Here is a 27,966-nt window from a genome sequence, read left to right as displayed (position 1 = left end):
GGATCCACTTATGATAATGCGAAAATGGCCGCTAAAGAAACGAGATAAGAAACTAAAACGATTCCATAGCTAATCTCACAAGGGAAAAAAAAAAAGACATAAAAATATGTTGTTCTTTTATTAGAATTTTGTATATCAAAACCTCTAAAAATAAACATTTCATCTACGTGAAATAAGCGCGGAATCTAGGGCTTCCATGCTCCTCGGTGACGAGACACATGGGGCACGCTGAGGGTCACCGAGGAGGATGGGCTCATTTGAGCTGCGTCTGTGGGGTACAAACCATCAGGAATAAATAATAAAACGATTTCCCCGCGATGATCAGTAACGGTGGCTTTGTCTGAATTGTTATATGAACAAGTGACAATTGAAAAGGATAAAAAAAGAACTGGGGGGTACGTTTTGGGAAAAGGGGTTGGATGAGGCTCCAGGCACAGAGAAGATAATCATCTGGATTGTCCTCCTTCCGCCCCATTTTTTTGTCTGCAGCCTGCGCTCATACAGGCGTGTTGCGTTTAAGTTCACTGGGGGAAGGGGGCACTCTGTCTCCCAGCTTTGTGAAACTGGTCGAATGGCTGGGCTTGGTGGGTCGCTCCTCGGCGCCGGGGGCCCTTTGCCTGGAGGGCAGGGTGGAGCACCTGGCTTTGCCCCTAGAGCGGGGCTGCTGAGGCGGGGGGCCTTTAAGGGAGAAGAGTTGGCAGGAGGCGGGCGGCGGCGGCTGCTGCGGGGACTCGCTCTTGGCTTGGAGGGGGACCAGCGGCACCGGAGACGCCTGCTGCCGGAACCCGGAGAGGCTGCTGGAGTGGCTGGGTCTCGGCGGGCCGCCGCGCGGCTCCGCCCCCCGCTGGCGTGAAGGCAGGGTGGAGCAGCGGGCCTTGGCCCTCGCATCTCGGGGCGGGGGAGCGACGGGCGCAAAGAGCCTGGCGTCCGTGTGGGAGGGTGGCCTTTCTGCCGCGGAGCTGCTCAGTGACTGGCAGGAAGCTCTTTTGGACACAAGTTCTTGTTGGAAGCTTGCTTGTGGGATCTCCGTATCTCTGATTTGAGAGGCGTCCTCATCTGCAGGAGAATTATACATTGGTGATTTCATCTAGTTTGAGATAAAAGTATGAGAGGAATGAAATATTTGATGTATCGCTGGCATCAAGCGGAATGATCACTTTTCAGGAAGCCCTTCAAAAAGTTTGTTTACATTATAAAACTTAGCGTGTGATTTTCAACACTTTAATCAAAAAAATGTAAAAGTAACAGCCACACTTGTGGACCGACCAATAGTATAGATGAATAAAATGATATATGAAAGTCAATAAATACGACTCATGATTTTTTTTGGCCCGATGCTAGAAATATGCATGAAACCAGGTGTCCAAACTATAGTGCGGGTCCATTAGCGAACCTTTCATCTACTGTACATATTTGCGTCCCATAGCATTTATAAAAAAAATACATTTTGCCATGGCCTGCATCGCTATTTAAAAACATATAATACAGTAAAAATCTTTGAAGGGTTGACACCATTAAAAATGTGATAAAAATGTTACCTCCAATTTTTATATGCGTGATTGATTTTTAATAAGTAAAAATAACTGTGGCCCTCACGTCTTTTTCTTTTCTGTAAGTGGGCCTCAGTGGAAAAAGTTTGGACAGCCCTGTATTAAACATTTTTGTACTAATATGACTTTATGCTTTCTGCGTGCTGATAACATTTTTATGCATCGGGCTTCATGTGCTTGATGTACTATTCCCACAGTAATAATACGGTGTGTTACTGTTTAACCTTATGCTTGGTGGCAACGAGTCGTGAAAGTCTTCCCCCTCACCTGTGAGGCCCAGCTGCATCATGAGGGCGTCCAGATCCACAACGGGATTGTCTTCCTCATTCGTTGCTTTTTCATCGTCCTCCCCTTGAGGTTTGCTCATTTCTTGATCTTCGCTGTCTTGCTCTCCTTCGTCGCACACTTTTATTTCCTCCTGGGACTTTGCAATGTCCTCCTCCCCCTCGCATTCACCTTCTCGCCCATCATCTCCCGTTGCGAGTCCATCCTCAAAAGACTTCCCGGCGTCTGAGTCACTATCACTAGTGCGACCGGGCTCGTCTCGAGCTACGTCAACCTCCACCTCCAACATCTCCTCCTGGATCTCTTCCACCTCCTTCTCCATCCGATGCTCCTCGGACGGGGCCTCCACCACAATGTCTATGTTGGCGGGGAAGGGGAAAACGGAGGGTTTGGCGGAGAGCGACTTGGCGTGGGCCTCCTGGTCTTGATTGAGCAGAAACTCCATCAGCATCATGTTCTCCTTCTTTAGCTGGTCCCGCAACGAGCGCGGCACGTCGGGGATCAACCAGGCCACCAGCATGCTGAGGAACATGGCCAGGTTCTGAAAGGAATCAAAAATGCCAAAATGCAGAGATGTGTGTATCACTGCCCGGGTTACGGCGCCCCTAACTAAAGTTTTTTATTAACGTTACAAAGTTTTTCTTCCCCTTGTTACGGCATTTTTCCTGCCTTACGGCATCAACAACAAATTACAAAATTCAAATTTGGTGGTCAGTGTGCGTGCGTATGACTGTGCGAGTCACACCACACTCATACGCGTCACTGCGTACGTCACAAAGACGCTAGTCTGCTATTGGTCGACATCACGGGGTCCCGAATATGCTGGTCTGCTATTGGTCGGCGTCACAGTGTCACTAAAACGAGGAGATGCCAAAGAATTGATCTTGTGCGACTGCTAACAATATCGTATTTACTGTGCATTTTAGTGCTTAATTCAAACTTTAGTTTGTTAGCCATGATTGCTAGCGATGTTAAAGGGAGAAGTAAGAAGAGGATTACTATGGAAACGAAGTTGGAGATAATCAAGAAATATAAAGAAGGCACGCGTATCGTTAGCCTCGCGAGGGAATATGGCCATAACGAGCTCAAGTCACGTCACTCTGAAGATCAATAAAATGTCATTTTTGCTTTGTATATTTTTGATTTTTGATTTATTTATATACACATGTATATTGTACTTTAAGAAGTGCTTAATATACTATTTTGTTACAAAAATTTTAATATGTATATATAATGTTGATGTTTTCACCTGGGGTTTTGCACGCATTAGCTAATTAGCATGGGTTTCTATTGCCTGCCATACGACACTTTCGCCTTATGATCCCAATTCCTGAACGGATTAATGTCGTATGGCGGGGGTCCACTGTATGTACTTTGATGTTTTGTTTTAACTCATGCACTCCCAAAGACATATTTTTACATCCAAACCTTCAGTCCCCTGGTATTTGGTATATTCTTCAAACATTTTCAAATTTTTGACAAAAGAAGGGTCTAAAATGGCTGGCACTAAATGACTTAGGTAATAATGTAACCAAGTACCTTATTACTCAAGTACTTAAAGTGAATGATCACTTAAAGAGACAATGTGTAAGAATTAGACGGTTTTGTCATTAAAAATGAATAAATTAAATGATTATGAATTTCAAAAACTTGCAAATAAATGTGCTCTTAATGAACAAAAGGATGTTTAAAATATAATCGTAGGTCTAGTTATCATTAAATGATATTACATGGGAGGGTGGCACTCCTCCGGAGGCTGCCATGTCTGTTAGGGCTACGGACAATGGTAAACACAGCATGTCCTACTGTCCAAAATGAAAAACGGTCTAAATCTTACACATTGTACCTTTAAAAGCTTTACCTGGAAAAATATGACAAAGACCAGTTTGGCAGCCAGAACAGACCAATACTGTTTTGAGAAGGTATAAGCATCCGGTGCCCATGGTGGATCCCTGTAGTCTTTATACCTGAACACAAAGTGCAATTTAGCATGGCATCAGGCCCAATGTCCTCCTGAGACCCAGCCTATTCATTTGTGTCTACTATAATGGGCGTTTATTTTTGTTTTATATCTCTTGACTCATTGAAGCCACCTTACTGTGTACTAGCTCGTTTAGTTAAGCACATCCTGGACTTTCCAATGGCGTCTCACGCGTTTGGGCGCGACGCATTTCACGTTGCTGTCGTACCGAGAGGTAATGGACATAGCAGTGGACAAAAATGAATAGGCTGGGTCTCAGGAGGATTTTGTCACATCACGGACAAATGACTCTTAAGGTAGTATGTGTTCAGTCAACTGAGCCGAAGGAATAAACGGGAAGACCGGTAAGATTTGTAGGAATTCTGACCACCTGCACATGGTTAGTGATGTGTTGGGGGCGGTGCCCGGCGGGAAGTTGGTGACGTTGAAGTAAGACAGGGAATGCTCCGTGTAGCCGTTCATGGTGCCGTTGCTGCTGTAAATGTACTGATACACCATGCGAGGCACGAACTCAGAAGTGAAGGAGATGACGAATGCCTGCGGAGACAAACCACAAATAAAACACATTAGTCAATTATTATATTAGACTGAGCAAGACATGTGGACACAATAGCAGAAAGTCATTTTTTACAGCAAAATTGATTTGTTTTTTTTCTTCAGTCACACACAATATTACAGAGTAAAGGAAAACATCTTATTTTGCCATTTAAAGCAATAATAAAAAGTAAATGTTCTGCATGCAATTAATTAGCTCATGAAAATATTTTTCATATACTGTATGATGATTCCCTTCAAAAATACATCTCCCACTTGATGTCGACTGAAAATGACATCACATGTACTCAGAGCACTGGTAGCAACCAATCACAACTCAGAACTCAGCTTCCAGTGTCACATGACCAACAGGTGAGCCCTGATTGGTTGCGCAACCAATCAGGGCTCACCTGTTGAGGTGTCGATATATTTTTGCAGTTGTGAGGACATTAACAAAAAATCTTTAAAAGATACAGTTTAGTTTCATAGAAACTCTCTAATATGAATAAGGTACTTTATAGGGGGCTAAGATAACAAGCCAGGAGATAATTCATTACATGCACTCAACTTACATTGGTAATGACAGAAAACTTGCTGATTCCACAGAGAATGTTGTACCATATTCCTGGTGGTGGCAAGCACGAAAAAGAGAAAAATAAGGGAGAAACATAGAGAAGGTGAAGAGGAATATTGTGTGTGTTCCAGTTTGTCTACTTTCTAAACCACTTTGAGTTTTCTACCGACATAGTGAGAACATGGGTCAAGACTTGCTTTTAGATTATAGGTTTGAATTGGGATGGGGCTGAGGTTAGGGTAAGTAATAACTCTTTTAGTGCCAAGCGGTATCGGAAAAGAAAACCTCGAGCGGGCCTGTATATTTAGCATTTTCACTCACCTTTCAAGCCCAACAGAATATCGTGTGCTATGTCTATGTCCTGCCATATGAAAGACTGACTTCCATTCTTCAATTGGAATTGATGTAGGCAATAGCTGTGTCGTAAATGTGGAAACACTGCCATCCAATGGTCACAGTTATCACTACAATGCTCAATTGGGTATATTAGGTAAGCATTAGTCAAAGGTGTCAGCTACCCTCCAAAAAAACAAATTTGATGAGAATCTTACTATTTATTATTGTTATTACTATTTTAAAAGACGAGAATTCTCATCTGTGGCACTGAAAAAGTTAAGTTTAGCGCTAGGGACTAGAAAATGCATCATGTCAAAGATGCCCCCACAACAATAACCATCAAAAACGTGTGTGTGTGCCCTTGGTTTTCGCTACATGGCGGGGACCAAATCCCAGGTTTTACTGTCTTTGTGAGGACCTCTTGCACTTGTGAGGACCATGTTAGACTTGCTTTTAGAGTTTTAGAGGTGTGAAATGAATTTAGGTTAAGATTATGGTAAATGTTATGCAATCTTTTGAGAAGATTTAGGTAAACAGGTAGGAAATGCATTATGTCAATGAAATGTCGCCACTATGTGTGTGTGTGTGTGTGTGTGTGCGTGTAGAAAAGATAGTTATATAAATGCAGTAACAGTAAAGAAAAAGAAAGTGATGAAAAAAAAGCCAGAGTAGCGGGCATGCCATTTGTGCAAAAAGTGTACCTATGTCTTTACACCTAACGGCATCCGGCCGCCGGATTTCGGTCACAAACTTTGCGGCATCGAGGCGGATCTCGATGACGTTGTTCAGCAGAGCAAACGCGGGCGCCAGCGGGAAGGAAGCCACAAATAGAGACACGAATCCGTACTGGATGACTGCAAACAGAACCAGATCTGCTTTGAAAAGTGCGCCGGTTGGCGAGCGTGACTGTAGAAGAGAAAAAAGATGCTCACTCATCTCCATGTATTCCGGGCTCACGCCCTCAAAGGGCTCCAGGGCAAAATCTTTATGGTACTGCTGCTTGGAACGCTTCTCTTCGGCTTCGTCCAGCTCGTCTTCGTCGCCTCTGTCTTTGCCTTTTTGCTCCTGTATGGTTCTGTACATCTTCTTTAACTTACTAGAAAAAAACACACACACACAAATCAAAAGGGTTCACTTTTTGTAGGCGTTTGATCAGAAACGTCATCTTGGGGCGGGCAAACGTACGGAATGAGAACCTCAAAGACATTGTTTTGAATGAGCTGTTTTCCCAGCATGATCATGCTGAGCTGGATGCACAGCTCGATGAGGCAGCCTGGAGGTGCACACTAGCGGGAGGAAAAAAAAAAAGTTGAAAAATCATGTCACAATACACACAAGAAACACAATGAGACGCGAGGCCCCACCTCCTCCATGCGGTAGTCACTAAAGACGTAAACATAATCTCCAGGCCGACCGGAAAACCTGAATGACGAGAACACGGGTTCAGGAATAAGGTTGAGGCTCAGGTGCAAACTTGGCGGGCAAAAAAAAAAAAAAAAAAAAAAAAAAGCCCACCTGCCCTTGAAGAAGGCCACATAGAAAATAGGTGCAAAGGCGTTCATGGATTTGAGAAAGAAAGATTTGAAGATCAACCTCTCCTCAAACTCTTCCTGTGTTTTAGGGAGCTCTGATTGGATGACACAAAAAACACAGCTTACATTATAATCGCACATAAGGATAAGGGCCTACTCAAAAGTAGTGGTGCCTTGAGACAAGAGTGACCCGACTTACAAGTTTTTATTTTTAATTCTACAATTTGGCTGTTTTTTTTTTTTTTGTTTTGTTTTTTTAAATGGTGGCTCTGAAGGGCTCCCCCAAAAACTAAACATGTAACAAAGCAAACAAAAAAGGCAATGGAAACAAAAAGAACATCACACACTGCAAAAGAAAAAACACACCGGCAAATAAAAACAGCGCAAACAAAAAGGCAGACAAAAGATTAAATGCATTACAAAAGACAAAACAAAATGAAAAATCAAAAGCAACAACAACAACAAAAAATCACAAAAACTTGTTAAACACAACATTAAAAAAAATCAAAAACAAAAAAGCAAATAATTATGATTTCACAAATGATGTGTTTACCCAGCTCCGTCAGCCACACGGCAATGGCTCCGTAGACTTCCTCCAGAACCAGCACCACCAGCATGTTGAGGATGATGCCCGTGGTGGTGACCGTCATCCTCACGCTGGCTTTGGCCTCAGGGTCGGGGTTCATGGACCACACGCTCAACATGCAGATACGATACACGGCCACCCCGAACACGGCCGAGAAAGTAACAAAAACCTGGACGCATACACACATGCACCATGTTAACTGCAATCCACATGTAAATTCAGACATAGGAGCTTAAAAACTGTTCAGACCAGAAATAGTAGCGTGGACACGTTGATGAGGTAACCCGGCAGGTGATCCTCGATGTCCAGGGACTCTGGCTCTAGCTGTGAAAAGAATGAAAATAAAAATGTGCCTTTCAATTGAACATACAGCGATTCTTTAATGTGGACCGGAACCCCGCCGCCATGAGCGAAAACCGTGATTGGTTCCTGGCGCGACTGTCAACCAATGAGGGCAGGAGTTGTAATCTACTCCCGCCCCAAGTACAGCTTGTTATTCCGACCTGGACGTGGCGGTGTCATTCGTAAAACACGGAAGACACCTCCAAGACAGAGAAGCAAAAACCTTCACCGGACTATAAATTTAAAGAATAGAAAATACACAATTTATCGCTATTTTTTGATGAATAGGCATGTCTTCAAAAGCATGTCACTTTTCTTTCCAGGACATTTTATGTATCAAAAGTATGCATGTATGTATGTATACTGTAAAAACTCAGTACTTGGACCAGTTTGAACCAACTTTTTAAATTTGATTTGGCACAAGAAAACCTCAGAAATTAGATTTTTCTTTTAATGAAACAAAACAGAAAGTTGGGTCAAATTGACCAAAATATTAGTTTTTTTTAGGCATACCTGGCTTATTTTGAGCCCAACTGTTCTTAAGACTGTGCTATACAGTAAGTATTATCAGTATCAATGATGACTCAATTATTAAGTAATGATATCAGACTGAAATACAGTAGAAATAAACATCCATGGTTCGTTGTTGTCAAACCCTCAAAAACTGAAAACGACTATTATAACCCCTTTATTTTTTAACTTTAGGTTATGTTCCCAAAACATTACCAGATTGGTTGGCTAATTAGCCTAAAAAGTGAATTTATTTGCGGAGACTGATGCAAATTTGCAGCTATAACACCTGATTTGTTTAGTACACACGCATAAGTTATGGTAATAACAGAGCGCCACCGTTAGCTTCCAATATTCCCCGACCGCATTTTGTGCACACACGTTGTGTGTTATGTTTTCCACCTGCCAGGTGTGTGTTTGCCAGCTAAACATGGCCTCCTTCCTGCCTTTCCCTCTCCATCAATAATCTGGCCTAATCTCAGGTAGGTAAGCGGCTTTAGACTCCACCATTCACAGAAGGGGGAGGGGGCTGCGGGGTTCCTCTCCTGCACCTTTTTAGAGTTTGGAAAAAAAAAAAAAATCATACACGTGCTTCTGTTTGGGGAAATGTAATTGTTCAGTAAAGTGCATTTGAAATGTTTGCATAGCAACGTTTGCGGAGCTTAGTGCAGGAGTAACGCTGCCGAACAAATGAGATTAGGATAAGCGTTAGCTCCCGGGCGAGGTTTAAATCACCTTAGTGCAACAAGCCCGCCCTCTCCCCCCCGCTTTATCAACAAGCCTCTCCGGGCGATACCTGGTTGGAAAGCATCTGGTCCCTCTCTCCGTCCACGCCGTCCCCACTTTGCGTCAACTGCGACACAATGCAATTTTGATGTGATTCGACAGGCATTTGCCACCACTCCCAATCGGGACAAGCAGAGATACTGCACCTTCTTTTTCCACTTTGCTTTCATTTTGGCTTTCTTCTCCTGTAATGCTTCTTCATACTCGGGCCTCAGCTCTTCCTACAACACAGTCACATAAATGTAATAAATGCAGACCCGTTCTTTTTTTTTTTTTTTTTTGAAGGTGGATGATTTGAAAATATTTTTACTCTAACTTAACCGAACTCTTACTCTGACCTACTCTAAAAAGTACGCTACACTCTAACACAGGCGAGTAAAATAATTTTGTGTGTGTGTATATATATATATATATATATATATATATATATATATATATATATATATATATATATTTGGAAAAGGAAACCTTTAGAGGGTATTGATTGACTGATTCCATTTAAACTTGCATGTAGGTAACAGTGGTGTTGTAAGCATGGAAACACTGCCATCCAATGGTCACAGTTAGCACTACAGTGCTCAATTGGCTTTTATTGGGTGAGCATTAGTCAATGGTGTCAGCTATTCTCCATTAAAAAAAAAAACAAAAAACATATTTGACCGGAATTTTATTATTGTTATTACTATTTTAAAAGACATTTTGAAATACTATTTTGAAATCCATGGCACTGAATGACTTAACAGCCTATTATGTTATGTTTTGGGAGGCTGTTGGTGTTTTTGTTTCCTTCCTGTCTTGGGTTTATGTTAGTTTTTGTGCTCCTTTCATGTCTTGGGTTTAAGTTTGTGTTTTTATTAGTTATTCGTGTTTCTGTTCCATTTGTGTCAGTATCTTTTTTTAGCGCGATTTGCGTCCACCTGTCCTCGTTAACCTGCTTCCCTCATGTGTGCTAATCAGCTCGCTGCTCCTATTGTGTCCTGCCAGGTGTTCCTTGTTATCTCGGCAGTTTTGAGTGTATTTAATTTCCTGTTTTCTTTACGTTCTTGTCGGGTCATTGTTGATGTTAACATTATTGTTGCTTTCAGTTATTTGTTGTCCTTGTGAGTCTATTCCTGTGATTTCTCAAGTTTGTAATCATGTTTTTTTTTTTCTGGGTTTTTTTGGTTTGTCACTTTTTTATGCAGTCTTCCATCTTGTTTATTTTTTGTCATCTTTATACTAAATTATTATTTTTGAGCACACCCCGCCTGTCTGCCTTGCTACATTTGGGTCCACACCTACCACATTTCTCCCCCACCATGTCACTCCCTGGCATATTAATACTCTGTCTTGTTCAGTCACAAATTAAGGCATTTTTGCTTCAAACTCAACCATTGCCTACCATTCTACAGCAACTGAGTCAGGGCATTAAAAAATGTTGGCACGCTTATGGCTGTGAGTGAGAGAGTTGTGCAGAGATGTACATGTGGTGGAGGGATGTGTGTGTGTGAGTGGATGCATGAGGGAATACGAAAGAATGAGAAAGACAGCATAGGCTGAGCCTTGTTTTCGGTCACCTTTGCAATCAGATTATAATGGTCTTCATAACCCCTTTTTTAACATTTTTTGTGTGTGCAACAAGTAGGGTAATGCTTCCTTTGCTTATTTCCGTTCACTGATCAATTATTCTTTTAGAGCTGGGCAATTACTCAACCTCATCACACCATTTTAGATTATTGCCTTCGACATTACGTACAAAAGTAAAGAACTAAAGTCATTTTTTATTTTTACATTTGTTTGGAATCAGAAGAATCCTGAAAAGGTAAAGAAAAAAAACTTGTTTTATTTATGGAAATCAAAACCTGTAAGTCATAGTTTTTGTTTAAAAAAAAAAAGAATAAATAAGGCCCTATCGCCTAGTCCTAGTTTTCTGTAAATGTGTCAAAGGTCTACAGCAGGGGTGTACACGTCTGACTCAAATAACTAGCTCATCAGCAAGCTCTGTTGGAGCATATGAATGATCTTAATCATTTAAATCAGGTGCGTTTGAGAGAAATAAAAAAAGGGAAAAGATGCAGGTCACAGCCCCTTGAGGGCCATAATTGCCCAAAGATGGTCTACAGAGACAAACTCACCTGGACTCGCTCCTTCCGAGCAGCACAAATAAAAGGAAATCCAAGCACGCATGGAACAGATGACAAATGTTACACGCAAGAGATTATTTATGGTCATCCTTTCAAGCAAGTTTGCCCCATTTAGATAAGGACCAATCCCATTAGGGTTTGTAATGACCAGTGAAAGACACACGTGTACGCATATTTACGTCTGTGTATGTGTGTGTGTGGTCACACCTAAGTTGACCTGGGAGCCCGTGAGGTTTAACCCTCTCACTTGGACTGACTCGGGATTAGACATTTAGAATATGTGAGGGATTTGAAAGCTCAAAATGGAGCTCAAAATGGTGACATTCAAAAAAAACAAAAAACAACTTAGTAATCTAAGTGCTTGACGCGTATGGTACCTCCTCATCCTCCAAACTGGTCAGGTCCCAGGTGTGCTTCAGACACATCTGTCGCCGTTTCCAGTGCTCCAGGAAGCAAGCAGCTAGATGATGACACACACGCACAATTGTGCTCAACGTGTGTTTGTGTTGCATGTGTGCCTTAAAAAAAACTTTATTAGTTAATAACTATGATAAGAATTCTTCAAGCGTTAGTTTGTGACGTTTGTTATCTTATTTTGAAATGCATGCTTTTAATTCGTCGGGTTGCGTTGTATTTCCGTTTCCTGTTTTACCTTCTCTGTGCGTCATTCGGGTTGTTACGGTGACGTAGTGAATGACAACGTAAGCTCATATTTATAGTTTATTATCTCTATCTTGATAACGCACGCTACTGCCTATGTTTAGTAAGCGATGAGTGTTTATTCTGTTTATGTGTTCGTTTGTGTAGAGGTTGCACTTTATAGTTAGTAGTTGTTAGTTGTTGCTAACTCGCTAATGTCGGCTAACAATACAGTAAATTCATAGATTAAAGTTCAGCAAGTGTTTATATGTTAGTTGACTGACTTTAACATTGTTGATTTAATGAATGGGACAAAGAATGAGATGATATTTACCCCATAAAGACATAAAGATGGCAAAGAGAACAGTGGTTCCATTGTCAAACAGGTAGGACGCTTTGGCCAACGAGCACACGGAACTCAGCCGCCAGTAGTCGCACACGCCGTCACATAGCGGACACATGGTGATGTTCAGGTTGTCGTTGCACGTCTCCTGACTACCATTTTTAAAAAAAGAGAAAGGTTTACTGACATTTTTTAATGCGCATGTTAAGACCTTGGCACCAACCTTGGCACGTTGGCGTCCACAGTGAAGATGCCATAGAGGAAGACAATGATGCCCAGGACGGACGGCGGGATGAGGAGCTGAGTGTAGACGCCCAGCCAGGCGAAGTACAAGCCAATCTGCTCCCCAAAGTAATTCCTGTCCAACATATTAGGAGAGTTTTGACGACTGACTCCAATTCATCAGCCACAGTAATGAGGGCAAACGCTCAAGAAAAAGGATGTGTGGAAAAAGAGGATTTAAGTGCAACCTGATCAGGTCTACAGGCTGGTACTTGAGCATGACTCCATAGTTGGCCCATTCTTCATGGAGGACCTGAGGGACAACCAAGAAAATAAAACGGCTTTGCAATGTTAAACGTTATTACCTCATTCACTGCAAGCCCACTCCAAACTGTTCTTTGACGGCTATGAATGAGTGAAAGAGTTAACGTGATAAATTAGGCTCACCTGTCTGTCATTTCGCTGATCTTGACCTCCTCTCCTGGAAAACGGGCCCTGTATTCCAAAAATAAGCACTTAACGTACAACAGTTCCATCCATGGCAATGGAATCCTGCATTCATGTCATTTTCTTTCCATGCATGACAAACTGTAAGGAAAATACTCACATCATGCAAAGGGAAGGCGGAGATGTAAACCCCTCGAGCCAATAAGGACATGATGCCTGCAGTAGAGGGACAGCATTCAAGATATCGTCACTGCGCTAAAGAATTCAAATAGTAGCCAGAGGGGAAAATGAGGGCCTCACCGGTGGTTTGGCAGGAATGCCTGCAGGTTGTGCGTGAAATAATTTCTGCAACCTGAACACCAACACAGAAAGTGAGTGGTGAAACATCTGGATTTACACTACATGGTTCAAGGTACACCGTTTTGATAGTTTTTGCACTCATGTGGTGCAATTGTATTGCGGACTCTCGAAACAACAAAACAAAACAAAAATCCTCCATGTGCCTTGAGGCCAAGGGCTACTACGTACAATTGAGATGTGTTGGGTAAAAAAAAAAAAAAAAAAAAGATCTCAACTCATTCACTCCCATGGACTGCTATAGACGTCAATGATCTTTATTTTGAGGAGGGGTGGTAATCAACTTACCACACTGCCATTGATAAACATATGAACAGAAGGTCAAAAATTCATGTTAACTGGTCTGGCAGTGAATAAGTTCAGAAGCGGATTACATCAAAATGTGAAAAACTATAATACTGTACCTTTGTTGAAGTACACCATTTGGTGACATAGTGTACATACACCTATGTCTACAGTATTAACCCTTCTAAAATAGCAATAATGTCCACGGGTCACTTTGACCCAGGTGTCTATTGCTCCATTCAACCATCCATGTTCTAGAGCCGCTTACCCTCACATAGGTCGCAGGCTTGCTGGTGCCTATCCCAGCCAGCTACGGGAAATCGGCGGGGGACACCCCCAGGTGAATTTGAACTCAGGTCCATTTAATTGTGAGGCAGACATGCTATTCACTGCGCCCCAGAGCCGCCCCGTGTGTATTTAGTCCGCCAAAAGTTCCCGAAATGTGTATATTGCAAATCCAATGTTTTGTTTGAACCAGTTATTTACAGTATGTTCATTTCTCAGGAATGGCAATAATGTCTCTGGGTCAATATGACGTGGAGGAGTGTGCATTTTATTCTAAACGTCACAAAAATTCCCTTTTTTTTTGGGATTGGAAACCTACTCGCAAAGTAAAGCAATACTGCACTTAATTTATCCCTGTGTGTTAGGTTTGTCTCCCTGAAATAGTGAAAAAAAAAATCCTGGGTCAATTTGACCGAGGTCATGTGGATCATCATCCAAAATCATCGGAGACAATTTTTTTTTTTTTTGGCAATGAATGAACCATTGAAATGGACCAGCAGTGTAAATCCAACAGAAATGCATTGCTTTCCACTTACTATTCTGCTGCGCGTCGCATTGTCAAAGACAGTTTCTGTTGATGTGATGTCATATCTGCAAGGAAAACATCCCAAGTCAGACTCCGGCTTCCAGTACAGGTAGGTTTTCATAACTATTGTGGAAAATGTGCAAAAATGTGTTGACCATGAAGAACGTGAACATTGAAGAAAATATTCCTTTAATATGTGACTGGTATAACTCAGAAACAAACATCAATTGTTCTTGTTTGGACGTTCTTTAGTTTGTGATGGTTCAATTGGTTAAATTAAGCGATTTAAATTCATGAGCTCGCTGGTACTTACAGGTGAAGCTTCTCTCTGATGAAAGGATGTTTGAGCGTCTTAAAGAGGACGCGGGTCTGCGGGTCCCGCTGGATGTCGAAATCGGGGACGTCGGGCTGGAAGGGCGTGTTCATTTTTGCCGTGAAGGAGTCCCACATTCCCACGATGCCCGCCCTTTTCCGTAGCTCACATTTCTGTTCGGTATGAGAAGAATGAGGTATACATTTTTTTTTTCTAATCCATATTTACACATTTATATCCTAAAATTCAATTAAAATCAATCCCAGAAACCTATTTGTTGTATTCCCAGTTGGGACATTCTAACCTGGGTTTCTTACTCAGTTTTGTGTCACTTTGTTTTTCAAGTGCTAGCCTAAAGAAGAACTCTGTGCGGAAACGCAATCTTACCTTTTTGACAGCAACTTTGATTTTCTGAAGTTCGGCCTCTCGGCTGAGGATTGCCCAAGGGATGTGCAGCCGGATAAAACTGATGCCGTTCGCCTTCTGTGTAGAAACACAAGTTCCGACATTAAATAGGCTCCTAAACAGACTGTTCGACTTATTCATGTTTGTTGTTTGATTCTGGCTGTGTGCACAAACGGTACCAGTTGCACCTGTAAACCTGCCCGAAAACAGCTGTGATAGGCACCTGCAAGCCTGCGACACTAGTGAGGATAAGCGGCTATAGAAAACGGTTGAATGGATAATCCTAACATTGTGTTTATACAAGAAGCGTTGCATACTATTATAAAATAATAACTGGGTCGGTAGTGAGTGAGTTTAATATTCAAACAAGCATCCAAAAAGATGCACAATTTGCTGATGGTAATAATAATAATGAAAGCAATAAAGTTCAACACTCAATCATAGATGATTTAATTACAGCAATGACCTTGCCAAATATTCACGCGGCACCTGTTCCAGTGTCATTGTGAGATCATGAAGAATCCATCCCGAATGTTACGCAATCCCTGGCCACAACATTAGGTACACCTGCACAATCAAACAAAATCCACAAGTGCTGCATCAAAATCTCCGCGCGAATAATCTTTGCACTCCTCGCCCATCCGCCAAAAAAACCCAACAACAAATAAAACAAAAAAAAACAAAAAAAACTGGGGTCAATGACAGATGGTCGGCAGTGACGCCACGCGTCTCCTCATTCAATCAAAGCGAAACTCACCCGCCCATACGCGTCTCTCGCGCCAGCACAAACACTTCTGAGTAGTGGATCACTCTCTAATAAGGCCCTATAATCTGGCCTTTGGCTTCACACTGGTGGTCAGCGCTCTTAATCCTCAACCAAAACAGCAGCTGATAACACACTCTCCAGCGCCTCGCAACCCGCACACAAAAACACACACATGCGAAATGGCGTCTAAAATAAGCAGAACGCTTTTGTTGTCATAGCGCGCAGACATGATGTTCTCTCTAACTAGGAACACATGACCGCAAGGTATTCCGCTGGACATCCTCCAATCGTTTTCCCAAAACAGTTAGGAGATGTCGCTCGGTCCATGTTTTGTTTGGCGGGCGAGCTGTAGAAACGACCACGCTGGGAATGGAGCAATTAAAGTGCTATGATGCCCCGTGTGTGGGCAAGGAGAGCCTTGGTCGTGGCTTATTAGTGTAGAACAGCGGTTCTCAAATGAAGGAACTTCAGGGGGTACTTGAGATTTTAAATTAAACAAACATGCAAAAATCATTTGAAAATAATGATTGAATTATTTCTTTCAGGAAAATATAAGTTCATACATTTTATGTTCAATAGGTTATTCAATTTCACTATTGTACAAAAAATTAAGATTCTACCCCATACTAGAATGGTTTGAACTTGGCATGTGCCACCTCTCGTTACCTGTCAACTTAATGATTTATGTTTGTGAACACATCTCTACTATGATCCCATAGAAAATATGAAAAAAACTTGCCTAGTTGTCCTGAATGAGACACATATTTATGATACTGTAATTGTCGACATGATTCGAAATAAGTGGAAGGATTACATAAAAAAAGCTTGTCTGACGGAAAGCTGCATCCCTAATAATTCACATTAGTATAAAAGATAAAACAAAGGCATGAAACGTTTTACAAAGGAGCGATAACCCAAAACGCAGCAAAGAGTTGCTGCATGCTCCAGTTCATTCGCTTTTAATTTGAAAAGAAAATACTGTAAACTTTTTCCGTCATGTATCCCCACACTTGTATTCTATTTGAGAACCTCTGACTCAATACAATGCATTGCTATTTTATTAATTAAGTTAAGTAAGTTATTTCAACTGGAAAAAGCGAAAATCCATTGCCACGCGAGCGGATGCAACTAACAGTGCAATTCTGTTCTCAACTTCAGACTCTGACTCATCCTTAACCTGTTTGTCAGTATTCCAGTAACAGAATTTGTTTCCACTTCACTTAAGAGTGCCCTAACAATGTCTGTCAAAAAAATTGAAACAGCATGTTATACTGGCGCGCTACTGAAAATGACATGACATGTTCTCAAGGCTCAGGTAATGACCAATTGTTATCCTAACTGTTTTCTGCACTCACAAAACTTACTCCCTAGCGTTGCCAGAAAGTTCAGAAAAAAAAAAAAAATGGAGTCAACTGATTGCACCAACTGCGAATGGCTGGGAACCAGCCCAGGTTGTCCCCTGCCAACTGCTGGAAGACGGCTTGGATAGGTACCAGCTTGCGGACCAATGCCTGAAATTGGATGGATATTCCTCTTATGATAAGACACATAAAATAGTTACAAGGTACCCTGCGCAAACTTGAACAGGAAGTCGGCCATATTGTTTTGAAGCAGACGTTTTAGGTGAATCCTAGAGGCCTTATATTTTGACAAACTCCAATTACAGAATTTGCCAGACTGAGTAATCAAAAGCAGATATTTTAGCGAGAACGACTCTAAAAACGGGTGTGTAAAAAATAACACATTAATGGGTTTAAAAAAAAAAAGGACAACTAAAAAGGACTAACCCAATATTTGGGTCAATTTGATCCAGCTTCCTTGGTTGTTTTGCACAAAACAGCCCTCAAAATGGTTAAATTTGAACAAGACCACCTCAAAAATTAGGTTCTTTTGCATAAAACAACCAGAAAAACTAGGCCAAACTGACCCAAATTTTGAGTCTGCCCTTTTTTTTACCCACCTGTTTTTAGTGTACACATAGATAAACTATACAGTGTACAACCTCCAGGTTATGGCATCTGTAGCTTGCGCTTTTTTCAAGTTACAAAGTGGAATACAAAGTTTTTTCATCCCCTTGTTAAGGCATTTTTCCCGCATTACGGCATCAACAACAATTTCTCTCAAAAGATTCCAAAATTCAAACTTGGCGGTCAGTGTGCGTGCGTATGACTCTATGAGTCACACCACCCTCTTACGTCACTATATGTGTCGCTGTCACTAAGATGCTGGTCTGCTAATGGTCGGTGTCACTAAGATGGTGATATGCTAAAGATTTGATCTCGTGCAAGTGCATACGGTATCGTATTTACTGCGCATTTTAGTGCTTAATTCAAACTTGAATTGGTTAGCCATAGGTCCCAAGATTGCTAATGATGTTAAAGGGAGAAGCAAAAAGATGATTAGCATGGAAACGAAGCTGGACATAATCAAGAAACAGGAAGAAGGCACCTGCATCGCGAGGGAATATGGCCGTAACTAGCTCATGTCACGTCACTCCAAAGGTAAAGAAAATTTCATTTTTTCTTTGTATATTTTTCATTTATGATGTTATTATATATATGTATATTGTATATACATAGCACTATACTATTTTGTTACTAATTTTTAATAGGTATATAAAATTTTGATGTTTTTTACCTGGGGTTTTGCATGCATTAGCTAATAAGCATCGGTTTCTATTGCCCGCAATATGACGATTTTTGTCTTACGATCCCAACTTTGGAACAGATTAATGTCGTATGGCTGGGGTCCACTGTATCCTTTTGATTGGGACAAATCAGTTTTTGTCAAAATATGGGCTCTGGAATTGGTCTTGAATAGCATCTTCAAGGCAAAATGGCCCACTTCCTGTTCAAGTTTGCGTTTGGTACTTTGGGACTATTTTGCGAGTCTTACTATGATACAAATGTCCCGTCAATGCCATGCAGATTGGAGAAACCAATTGCCAGAATTTTTTGGGGGAACTTTCCAGTAGCGCAAAACAGTCAATTTTGTGAGAGCATATAGAGTACCCTCTAAAAGATGTTTAACTAAAAATATAATCATAAAAAAAGATTACAATTCAGTTGAAACATTACGCACCTCTTTATCACGTTCTATCTGCAGGCCGGCATCGAGCAAGCCGGTTTCAAACTCCTCCCTCATGAGCGCCTTCTCCTCTTCAGTCAACTTTGACTCCTCGGCGTCTCCCGGAGCAGCTCCCCCGCCCGCTTCTCCGGAATCCGGGTCCATTTCCCACAGGCCCGGTATGGGTATGGGAATGCTGCCGTTGGACGCGATGGAGAGGCGTCCCTTGGATGCCCGCCTTTTTTTGTATTTGTAGCACAGCACATAATCCACCTTCCTCTTCCCGTCAGCGAAAAAGAGGCCTGGGCCGAGGTCGATGTCGGACTCCTGAAAAGAGATCCGGAAACAAGAGATTATATGATATATTTAAGGTAAATAACCGGGTAAAGGAGAGCGGCGGGTACCGGAGGAAGTGGCTCGTCGTTGTCAGGCAGGCCGACAGCGGGGGGGCCGCCGTTGGTGGCGTCGAGCCCAAGGCCGGAGAGCGAGCGGGCCAACGAGACGAGCTTTGCAGAGTGGACGGACGACGACTCACTCATTGCTGTGGCGACGGGCATGCGGCCTTTTTCGTTTCATCCCTCTTCGGGAAGGAAAAGTTCCAATTCAAAAGCGGTGAAAAGCACCAACGTGCATATTTCATATCATGTCACTCAAAATTGAAACTTATCCCTGCAACATTGTTTTATAAATGCAAATGAATAAATAGAATTGGACCTTCCCATTGAGAAATAAAAACGGGAGCCTTTGTAGCAGCACTGAGGTTGATTTGACTTTCCAGTATCATGTGACTTTTTAAAGTGACGGATCAAGAATTAAAGCCAAAGCTGTCTCTCCACATTTTTTGCCCCAATTGAAGATGTAGGCTTGGATTAAGCTCTGAGTGAGCGGGCGCCTGCTGGGGTAATTTGGTCACTCGGCTTCATTTGTTGGGATTTTTTTTTTCTTTTTATCTATGAACTTTTTCCCTTTAATCTTCACGTCCAATAGAGAAAAAAAAGGTTAAAAGAAGCAAGAAGGAAGTTTATAGTATAACATTAATGAACATATGAAAGATAAACATTATCCAACAATGACATCAGCACAGAATGCTAGAGCTAATGCTAATACAAAAAGGTGGACGTTCTGGTTTGTGACTATAGAGAAAAAGTTTTTAAATTGACAGTGAGGCAATACGTACAAGTTCAGAAATTAAAAAAAAAAAGAATGTATGCATGGAAGCATCATGGCTTGAAGTAAACATTTTAACAATTTAAGAATAATATTAGCATAGATGCTATGGCTAACACAACAAGAAATGTGTTCTGGCTAGTCCATACAGGTTTTTGGGCCAGTAAGGAAATACAAGTTTAGACGCTAAAATTAATTACTGTATGTATGAAAACTTCCAGTCTTGAAATAAACATTTTAACTCTTTAAAATTAGCATAGATGTTAGACAGATGTCCTGGCTATTTTCATAGGAAAAAAAACATGTTGTTTAAAAAGCCAATAAAGAAATAAACATTTAGATGCTAATGAATATATGTATGGAAACCTAGCTTGGAGAAAAAACATTTCAAATGTTTAAAATGAACATTAGCATAGATGCTAGTGCTACAACAACAAGACAACAAGTCCTGGCTAGTCCATACGGCCGAAACAAAAAAATGTAGTTTTGCTAGCTGAAAATTCTTGGAAAGTTAAAAAATTGTACCCGATGATTGGCGGAGGTCCAACATAGCATCATGCTATTAGCTATTTTCCTGCCGAATGACAACCTTTATCAAACTGTTGTGTTTGTTTACATCATCACACAAAGTCTCAATTGATGTGTGTACACACGCTCACGTCTACATAAGCTAGTCAAGTTCCTTGAATGTATGGACACGCTAGAGGCACTAATCCCAGTTTAGCGTGTGTTGGTAAACAGATTGCTGAGGTGTACATTGAGAATATGACGTCCATTATGTACAACTTACTGTAGCGCCAGAATTCATAAATGTTTTCTTAGTCCACTAAGATGTATAGCTGCGGTTCTCAAATGGGGGTAATAATGCCCCTGGAGGTACTTGATGGACCTTCAAGGGGTACTCGATATTTTAAAGAAAACAAATAAACACTTTAAAAATAAATAAATAAAGATTCTCAGGTTTGACCCTACTTTTCATGTGCCACCTCTCGTTACATTGATTATTATATTGATTATTTTTCGGAGACAAGTATTTACTAATAATTAAGTTAATGATTAATTTCTGTGAAGAGATATCTACAGTAATCCCAAAACAGGAGTCTTTATGTTTAGTATTTTTCAGTTGACAAATATTTTATTATATTTATTTCTTTTTGAGAACAGCTTTGACACTTCATGTTGATTTTTTTTTTTGGACAAATATTAATAATTAAGCTAATAATTTATTTTTTGTGAACAGAGCTCTACTGTAACCCCAAAACAGGATCCTTTATGCTGAATATTTCTTTATACATTTTTTTGGTTTTGTTTTAGAAAAGGTACAACACTTTATATTGATTATTTTTTGTGGAAAAATATTAATAATTAAGTTATTCTTCAATCATATTCTTGACTATGACTTCTAAGATCCAAAAGAGGACACTTTAGGTTGATTTTTTTTTTTATTACTAATACAAATGAAGTTTAATAAATCAAACACTGATGGCATGTTTTAATGTCTTTTTTTTTTTTTAACAGCCCAAAATGCTTTGTGCTGGTTGAGGGGTACTTGGCTGAAAACATATTTCACAGGAGGTACATCACTGAAAAAAGGTTGAGAACCACTGCTGTATAGTGATTGGATGATCAATTGACTGTCTTCCTTCTAGGCGTCAGATTGTACATAATTAACCTGTGTATTCACTTGATGCTATTTTTATTTATTGGTGTGAAATGCAAATGCTCTCATGAAAAATTATGTGCCTTGGCTCAAAAGATTGTGAAACACTGCGACATAAAGAGAGAATGAGTTTAAATGAATACATATAAACAAGTTTACCTGTGTTATTGTGAAGACTCCATGGTACAAACCACATTCTGCATACTTAATTTCATCTTTATTTTTTTTTTTTTGGTGCTGTCACTTATAAATGTTTATGTCTCTGTCCATGCTACTCAACACAATAGGACAACAAAGTGAGAGTAAATTTACTTAAAGGATAATAAACTCCAATTGTAATCAGCCATGATCATTATATGCATGTTTTCTTTTTGTCATTATATTAGGGCTGGACGATTCATTTTATTCATTCATTTTAGGACTGTTAAAATATTGCCTGGATTTTACAGATTACCGAAACGACCTTTAGCGATTCTCATGTAACCTGTGCACTAATAGAGACATTGTTATGTTGGAACAAACCCGGCAGGAGGGCACATGCGCATGTCTGTCAGGCTTACCGACCTGTAAGCTGTGCTGACAGCTCAACAACACAAATGCGGAAAGGTCAACAAATGCACCCTCATTTGAAGGGGCAGAGGGTACCGAGGTAGCCGAGGGGCTCGATCTATTATCCACGCTCCAACAGCTTAAACTTTCTAATTTTAAACACTATCCATCCATCTTCCATGCTACTTATCTTCACTAGGGTCGCAAGTGTGCTGGACCCCATCCCAGCTAAAATGGAGTGGGAGGCGGGTTACGTCATGAACTAGTCATCAGATTTTTTTTTTTTTAATTTAATATTATAATAAATATATTTATATGACACATTTTAAAACAGTAAAAAGTAAATCGGTTAACTATTCAAACAAACAGTAAAATACAACGGTAATAACACTAATTTGATTATAAAATATATGCAGGACTTTCCCTGATGATAAACGCTTAAAATAAGATTAATAGAAATTTTGGAACTTATTTGGAAATACTCTCATTGTTTTGAATTGTTTATGTGAGAGAAAACCGAGCTCACGCGCACTCAAAAGTCAAATGAGATGAATTGCTCACAAATAATTAGGAAAGTAAAATATCCAAAATATGAGTAGAGGCCAGCCGCGTGCGTAGAAGTGCGCACAAGCCGTTAAAAGTGCTCCACAGGCAATTTTGTTGTTGTGTAATTTGACAAAATAGACGACTGGATACTCACTAGTGCTCGTGGAGGATCAGCTGGCTGCCCCGTAGAGATGAAAGACAATGACGATGATGATGATGATGATGATAATAAAACACGCGAGGTGCGCACTGGCGTGGGGGCCCGAGATGGTGGACAATCCGTACGCGCTCCCGACACCCTCTGGGCTTAGCCAGGCGCGCGCACGCCAGACCGCTAATTCCCCTTGAGTTCTAGTCACATACCAGACATCTTGTTGGTTTTAAAACGAAACTCTGAAAGTCAAAAAAATAAACAAATATCAACAAACAAACAAAAATCGGCACGTTCATAAGTCTTTTGTTAACTTACCACTTGTTGTAATTGAACTTTTCCCTTTAAAAATAAAGCTAAAAAGAAATAACATTTCCTGTTGGCATAGTTCAGAAATGATTAAATTACTGTACTTTGAAGGAAATAAATTTCCCCCATGTTTCACGTAAATTGACAGCCACGTTGTTTCTTCTTTGGTTATCAAAAGACGTGTCAATGCAATCATGTTGCCACCTAGCGGGTCATCATGTGTACTGTAGAAATGAATAGGGCTAACCCCTGCATTTCAGACGAGTTTAATTTTTTTTCTTCTTTTAAATTAGGTTCAAACAGGTTTTCCTCCAATCGAAATCATGACAGAAAAAACGGGTTTGAAATATGATTTGTTACCGAGAGTCCAACTGCCAATATAATACTAATCTTATTTAACAATTTTCAACGGTAAAACGTTAATTTCTCTATAGGTAATTTTATAAGCACTTTACATGGACAATTAGTACTTATTAGGACTGATGCGGACAACACATGTGCAAGAACTACGTAACGTTGTTTTTGAGCTCACCTATTTTCCGGGTTTGGTCTATGACATTTATTTACTGTCCTTTGATTTTGATTGTGATCCAATTTACAGCAATGAAACATTAATATTCTGACCATAATCAAATGAAGACATATTTAACATGTGTAAAAAAAACAAAAACAACAAAAAAAATCACTTGCTGGTGGCTAAATTGGACAACACGCACTTAATAATGACCAATCAACAACAGGCACTTAATAATGACCAGTCACAACACCTGTTTTCTATATTTGGTCATGTGATTTTGAAAGCTCAGCCGTGATTGGTTGTTATGTGATACTTGCGCACACATGATGTAATTTACGGTCAACAGCAAGTGGAAAATGTTTATAGAGGAATAAATAAAAAAAAAGTCATCAAATTAATAACAGTCAAATGTTAACTGTTTTACTTTTGAAAATGACTAAAGAACTCTCTCTTTAAATTATACAAACTGGCACTGTTGATTCTTAAGACCATGGAGAAAATTAGATTGACTGGCACCACATGTGAGTGGACACACACATGCACACACACACAAAATAAAGTATCCACGCACATTTAAAGCAATGACTGTAGGGAAAACATTAATTTAAGTTAGTAAAACATTATAATTTAGGTAAAGGAATTTAATGTAAATGCTGGCGAGTGCTTCTGACAGTGCGTCAACCAGCAGTACAGTAGAGTAGATTTTACTCACATCAACAGCAGATTGGAAAGACTTGACTGGGTAGTTTTATTGGGAATTGTTTGTGGTTTAATACGGATACATTTGTCTTGGATACAGACACGCAAAAGTATAATTGGTGGCTTCTAGGTGCAGTGTTTGGACTGGCAGTTACACGCGGTGACAGACATGACAGTGTGGTGACTACGGGTTCCGTTGGCACACAGGACGGGAACGCTGACGGGCTCTGTCTCCGTGGCGACGCAACACACACACTCCTGCTCCACCGCGGCACTCTGGAGGGAGTACATGGACTTACTGCGACATTTGCCCTGAGAGACAGAGAGGATCAGAGGGAGAGACTGTTTTAGGACTAAATTGACGGATGTCTGATGGATAATCGGATTAATTTGTGACTGTCTCCTCACCTCACAGTAGTACAAGTCAATTTGCTGCTCTGATTGGCAGTCATCCACTTTGACATAGTTTAGGGTTCCCGCCGTCCTGCGACATTCTGACTCGGTACCTTCACACCAACACGTTTACACATGTCTTTTACAACCAAACCTACAACAAATAAAATAACTTGCAGTAGCAGTACTCACACATCTCACAGCAGGTTGTCCCAATCTGGCTCACGGTTCCCTGTGAACAAATGGAGGAGTTGAAGCTTGTGTGGGAATACGTATGGGCAGCTGGGAAGCTGGGCAGCGTGAAGCGCTCGTACCCCGTGTTCGAGGCACGACTGGCGATTGAAAGGCGGGCAGGTGGTCGTTCGGATCTGTAGGGCTAGATCTCCTTCGCTGTTGATGCCACAAGCGTACTGGCTGCAGCCGTCCTCCTTTGTACTGTTCACCTGGATGTATAGTATAGTATAGTATAGTATAGTATAGTATAGTATAGTATAGTATAGTATAGTATAGTATAGTATAGTATAGTATAGTATGGTATGGTATGGTATGGTATGGTGTGGTGTGGTGTGGTGTGGTGTGGTGTGGTGTGGTGTGGTGTGGTGTGGTATGGTATACTGTCACCTGGCATACCATTATAGTATGGAATACCACTACAGCAGAATACATAACAGTATAGTATTGTACACTCCAGTATGACTATAGTATGGAATTGCACTACAGTAGAACATAAAATACCACTTACAGTAGAATACATAACAGTATAGTATTGCATACTCCAGTATGACTATAGTATAGAATACATAATTGCACAGTAAGGAGAAAACAGATTAGTGTCACTTAGACATGATTCTATTAATATGATACAAAAATACTTATGGTATGCAGACTCACTCCAGCAGTACATGAGAATCATTGGTTTAAGAAACAGTACATACTGTTTCAGTGTATTCTTTTTTTTTTTTTAATCAAGTACAGTGCATTTGTTGAGTACATTTCATTTATATTTAACTTTTTAGTGCAATGCCTGTGTCGTTTTTTACAAAAATATATGAATATAAATATTTTGTTTAATCAATATTATTGGTCTCTCATTGTTATCTTTTTTTTTAAACAAAACTATTAAACAATTTAAAGGGGTGCAAACAGCCTGAGAATTTTTTTTTTTTACCACTTTTGAAGACATGAAGTGTCGTAAAACTCTAATGCACATACCGGCAGACTCATTTGCTTCCCATCGGACATTTGTAAAAAGCATGTCGTGGCGACGCAGCGACCGCAGCAAGCTCCTTCCACTTTCTGTTCTGTATATCCCTGTTTTGAGCACAACATGTTTATTTATGCACATACAGTACCAGCACAATAACTACAAGGTCTTAAGTGGACAGAAGCAATACAAGACATAAGAAATAGGAAATACCAGGGGACAAGCGGTGCATGTGGTTTTCCTGCAGGATAGCCGATGTTTCTTGATGAGACCGCCCTCCAAGATGCATTCACATCGTGTGCAAGCGTCTGCCATCAACGTCTCCCCGGCCTAAACATGATATAGATTGAAAAAGAACTTGTACACATGTCGTTCAAAATCACATCTCACATAATACGTCCCATTTGACACAAAAAAAGAATCAAGCTGAAGAAAAGAAAAAAAATAAGATTGCTTACTCCTATGAGCGTGTGGTTCAAGACGCAGACATCTAAAGGAACTGCGGAGGAGAAATTGACTGTCAAAATCTGTCAGATCAAGTCATCATGAACTAGTATGACTCTGACCTCTGCTGGTAAAAACCTGCAACTGCATTTACGTGGCATATTGACAGTATTGTACATTTTTTTGTAAAATATAAAGGAAAAGGAACGAGGTTAACCTGCAATAGACATGATAATAAAGGCAAATAATGCAGTAGAAACTGCATTATTTTTAATGACTAAAACTGCAATTTAAAAAATAAGACTGTTATGGTAAAACTAGACATAAACCTGCAATAGAAAAAATAGAAAAAAAATGGACATAAAATGGACATAAAAAGGAAAAGCCACCCAAAAAAGAGATACACACTGTATCTCAGTGTGTGTGTGTGTGTGTATATATATATATATATTATATATATATATATATATATATATATATATATATATATATATATATATATATACACACACACACACACACACACACACACACACACACACACACACACACACACACACACACACATATCAACTTGGGCTGAAAGGGTTTGAAAGGGTCATAACATTATCAAATATAAATATATATTTACTTAAAAAATTGTTAATAGTAAAGTAACCGCTGTATATTTGTATATTTATGAAATTGAAGTAGGAATATTTATTATGTCATTATTAGAATTTTTTGATTTTAAGACTTATGGGCATTATAGGAGTCTGGGCTAAGCCAATCAAAGGCATGCAAATGTAAGTTGGTCGCTAGCGCCACATGGTGGTTTGCGAGTTGCTGTTGAACTGATTAATGCAAAAATGGGGGAAAATGCATTACAAAACATATAACATATTTCCAATTTTGAATGGCAGTAAATGAGACTGACATGGGCTAAGATTGACACCTATAGGGTGTTCCTCTCAACTGTCTGTTTGCAAGGATTTAGAAGGGTCGTCATGTTTTGACAATCTATGTAATATTTTAGCCTCCTAATGTTTTTGTTGTGCCTTTCCTTTGATATCGAAAACATTAAAATGCCCGAGCTGGGTTCAAATTTCCCCCCAGTGGTTAAAAAAATACATACAATATATACAGAATGTTTTTGACTGGTCTGACTTAAAAGGAAAAAAATAGACACAATCTTGTCACATTGCATTGCTGCTGTTTCAACAGAAATCAGATTGCAAACCAATGAGTCCACGTGTTTAACTTTAAAACGAATTAGCATAGGTACTAGCATCGTGTGGGACATTTACCGCATTGGCAGTGGGGACAGCAGTCCTGCGTGTTGCAGCGTAACTCGAAGCCGAGCGAGCAGGATGGCGTTTCCATGGCGGAGCAGCTGATGTTGGTGGAAGAGATAAACACCTCATCTTTCACCCTCACACACTTGAACAAGACACATTTGTCACGAGAAGACTGCCATTCCTCCCCAACCTATCAACACAGATTGAATATATTGGATTTGGCAGAAGTGCCGTCAGAATTATTTAGCGCAAGTGTG

At 40.3% G+C, this 27,966-nt stretch overlaps 2 protein-coding genes across 3 annotated transcripts in view; both read right to left on the bottom strand.

The window, feature by feature from the left end:
• Positions 1 to 99: 99 nt before the first annotated feature.
• ano2a (anoctamin 2a) lies at positions 100 to 23,316 on the bottom strand. 2 transcript variants are annotated; one of them, XM_088417109.1, is made up of 29 exons: positions 23,185 to 23,316; positions 22,870 to 23,108; positions 19,198 to 19,373; positions 18,809 to 19,120; positions 14,944 to 15,039; positions 14,557 to 14,729; positions 14,254 to 14,308; positions 13,091 to 13,142; positions 12,951 to 13,006; positions 12,791 to 12,838; positions 12,592 to 12,656; positions 12,345 to 12,479; positions 12,113 to 12,273; positions 11,517 to 11,599; positions 11,131 to 11,142; positions 9,163 to 9,237; positions 9,027 to 9,083; positions 7,628 to 7,702; positions 7,346 to 7,547; positions 6,776 to 6,887; positions 6,625 to 6,682; positions 6,446 to 6,546; positions 6,193 to 6,356; positions 5,962 to 6,114; positions 4,923 to 4,975; positions 4,187 to 4,353; positions 3,697 to 3,802; positions 1,818 to 2,376; positions 100 to 1,056 (listed from the first exon to the last, which is right to left on the bottom strand). In XM_088417109.1, the coding sequence occupies exons 3-29, from the start codon at positions 19,348 to 19,350 to the stop codon at positions 497 to 499; spliced, it is 3,843 nt and encodes a 1,280-aa protein (XP_088273235.1). In that variant the 5' UTR covers positions 19,351 to 19,373; positions 22,870 to 23,108; positions 23,185 to 23,316; the 3' UTR covers positions 100 to 496. The 2 variants fall into 2 exon arrangements, with proteins under 2 accessions (XP_088273235.1, XP_088273236.1); XM_088417110.1 differs by lacking the exon at positions 11,131 to 11,142.
• Positions 23,317 to 24,416: 1,100 nt separating this feature from the next.
• The window catches only part of vwf (von Willebrand factor), a 29,042-nt gene continuing 25,492 nt past the window's right edge, over positions 24,417 to 27,966 (bottom strand). The window contains exons 46-53 of the mRNA XM_088417531.1: positions 27,719 to 27,899; positions 26,447 to 26,487; positions 26,202 to 26,318; positions 25,997 to 26,095; positions 25,099 to 25,227; positions 24,977 to 25,016; positions 24,800 to 24,897; positions 24,417 to 24,703 (exon numbers count right to left, since the gene is read on the bottom strand). Coding sequence (XP_088273657.1) covers positions 24,518 to 24,703; positions 24,800 to 24,897; positions 24,977 to 25,016; positions 25,099 to 25,227; positions 25,997 to 26,095; positions 26,202 to 26,318; positions 26,447 to 26,487; positions 27,719 to 27,899 — 891 coding nt within the window. The 3' untranslated portion in view covers positions 24,417 to 24,517. The remainder of the gene's footprint in view (positions 24,704 to 24,799; positions 24,898 to 24,976; positions 25,017 to 25,098; positions 25,228 to 25,996; positions 26,096 to 26,201; positions 26,319 to 26,446; positions 26,488 to 27,718; positions 27,900 to 27,966) is intronic.

This window comes from Hippichthys cyanospilos, chromosome 6, assembly GCF_059441005.1.
Source record: "Hippichthys cyanospilos isolate Australia breed blue-spotted pipefish chromosome 6, RoL_Hcya_1.0, whole genome shotgun sequence".
Taxonomy (NCBI): Eukaryota; Metazoa; Chordata; class Actinopteri; order Syngnathiformes; family Syngnathidae; genus Hippichthys; species Hippichthys cyanospilos.
The sequence above is the reverse complement of the archived record's forward strand: the minus strand, read 5'-3'. Positions and strand labels throughout refer to the sequence as shown.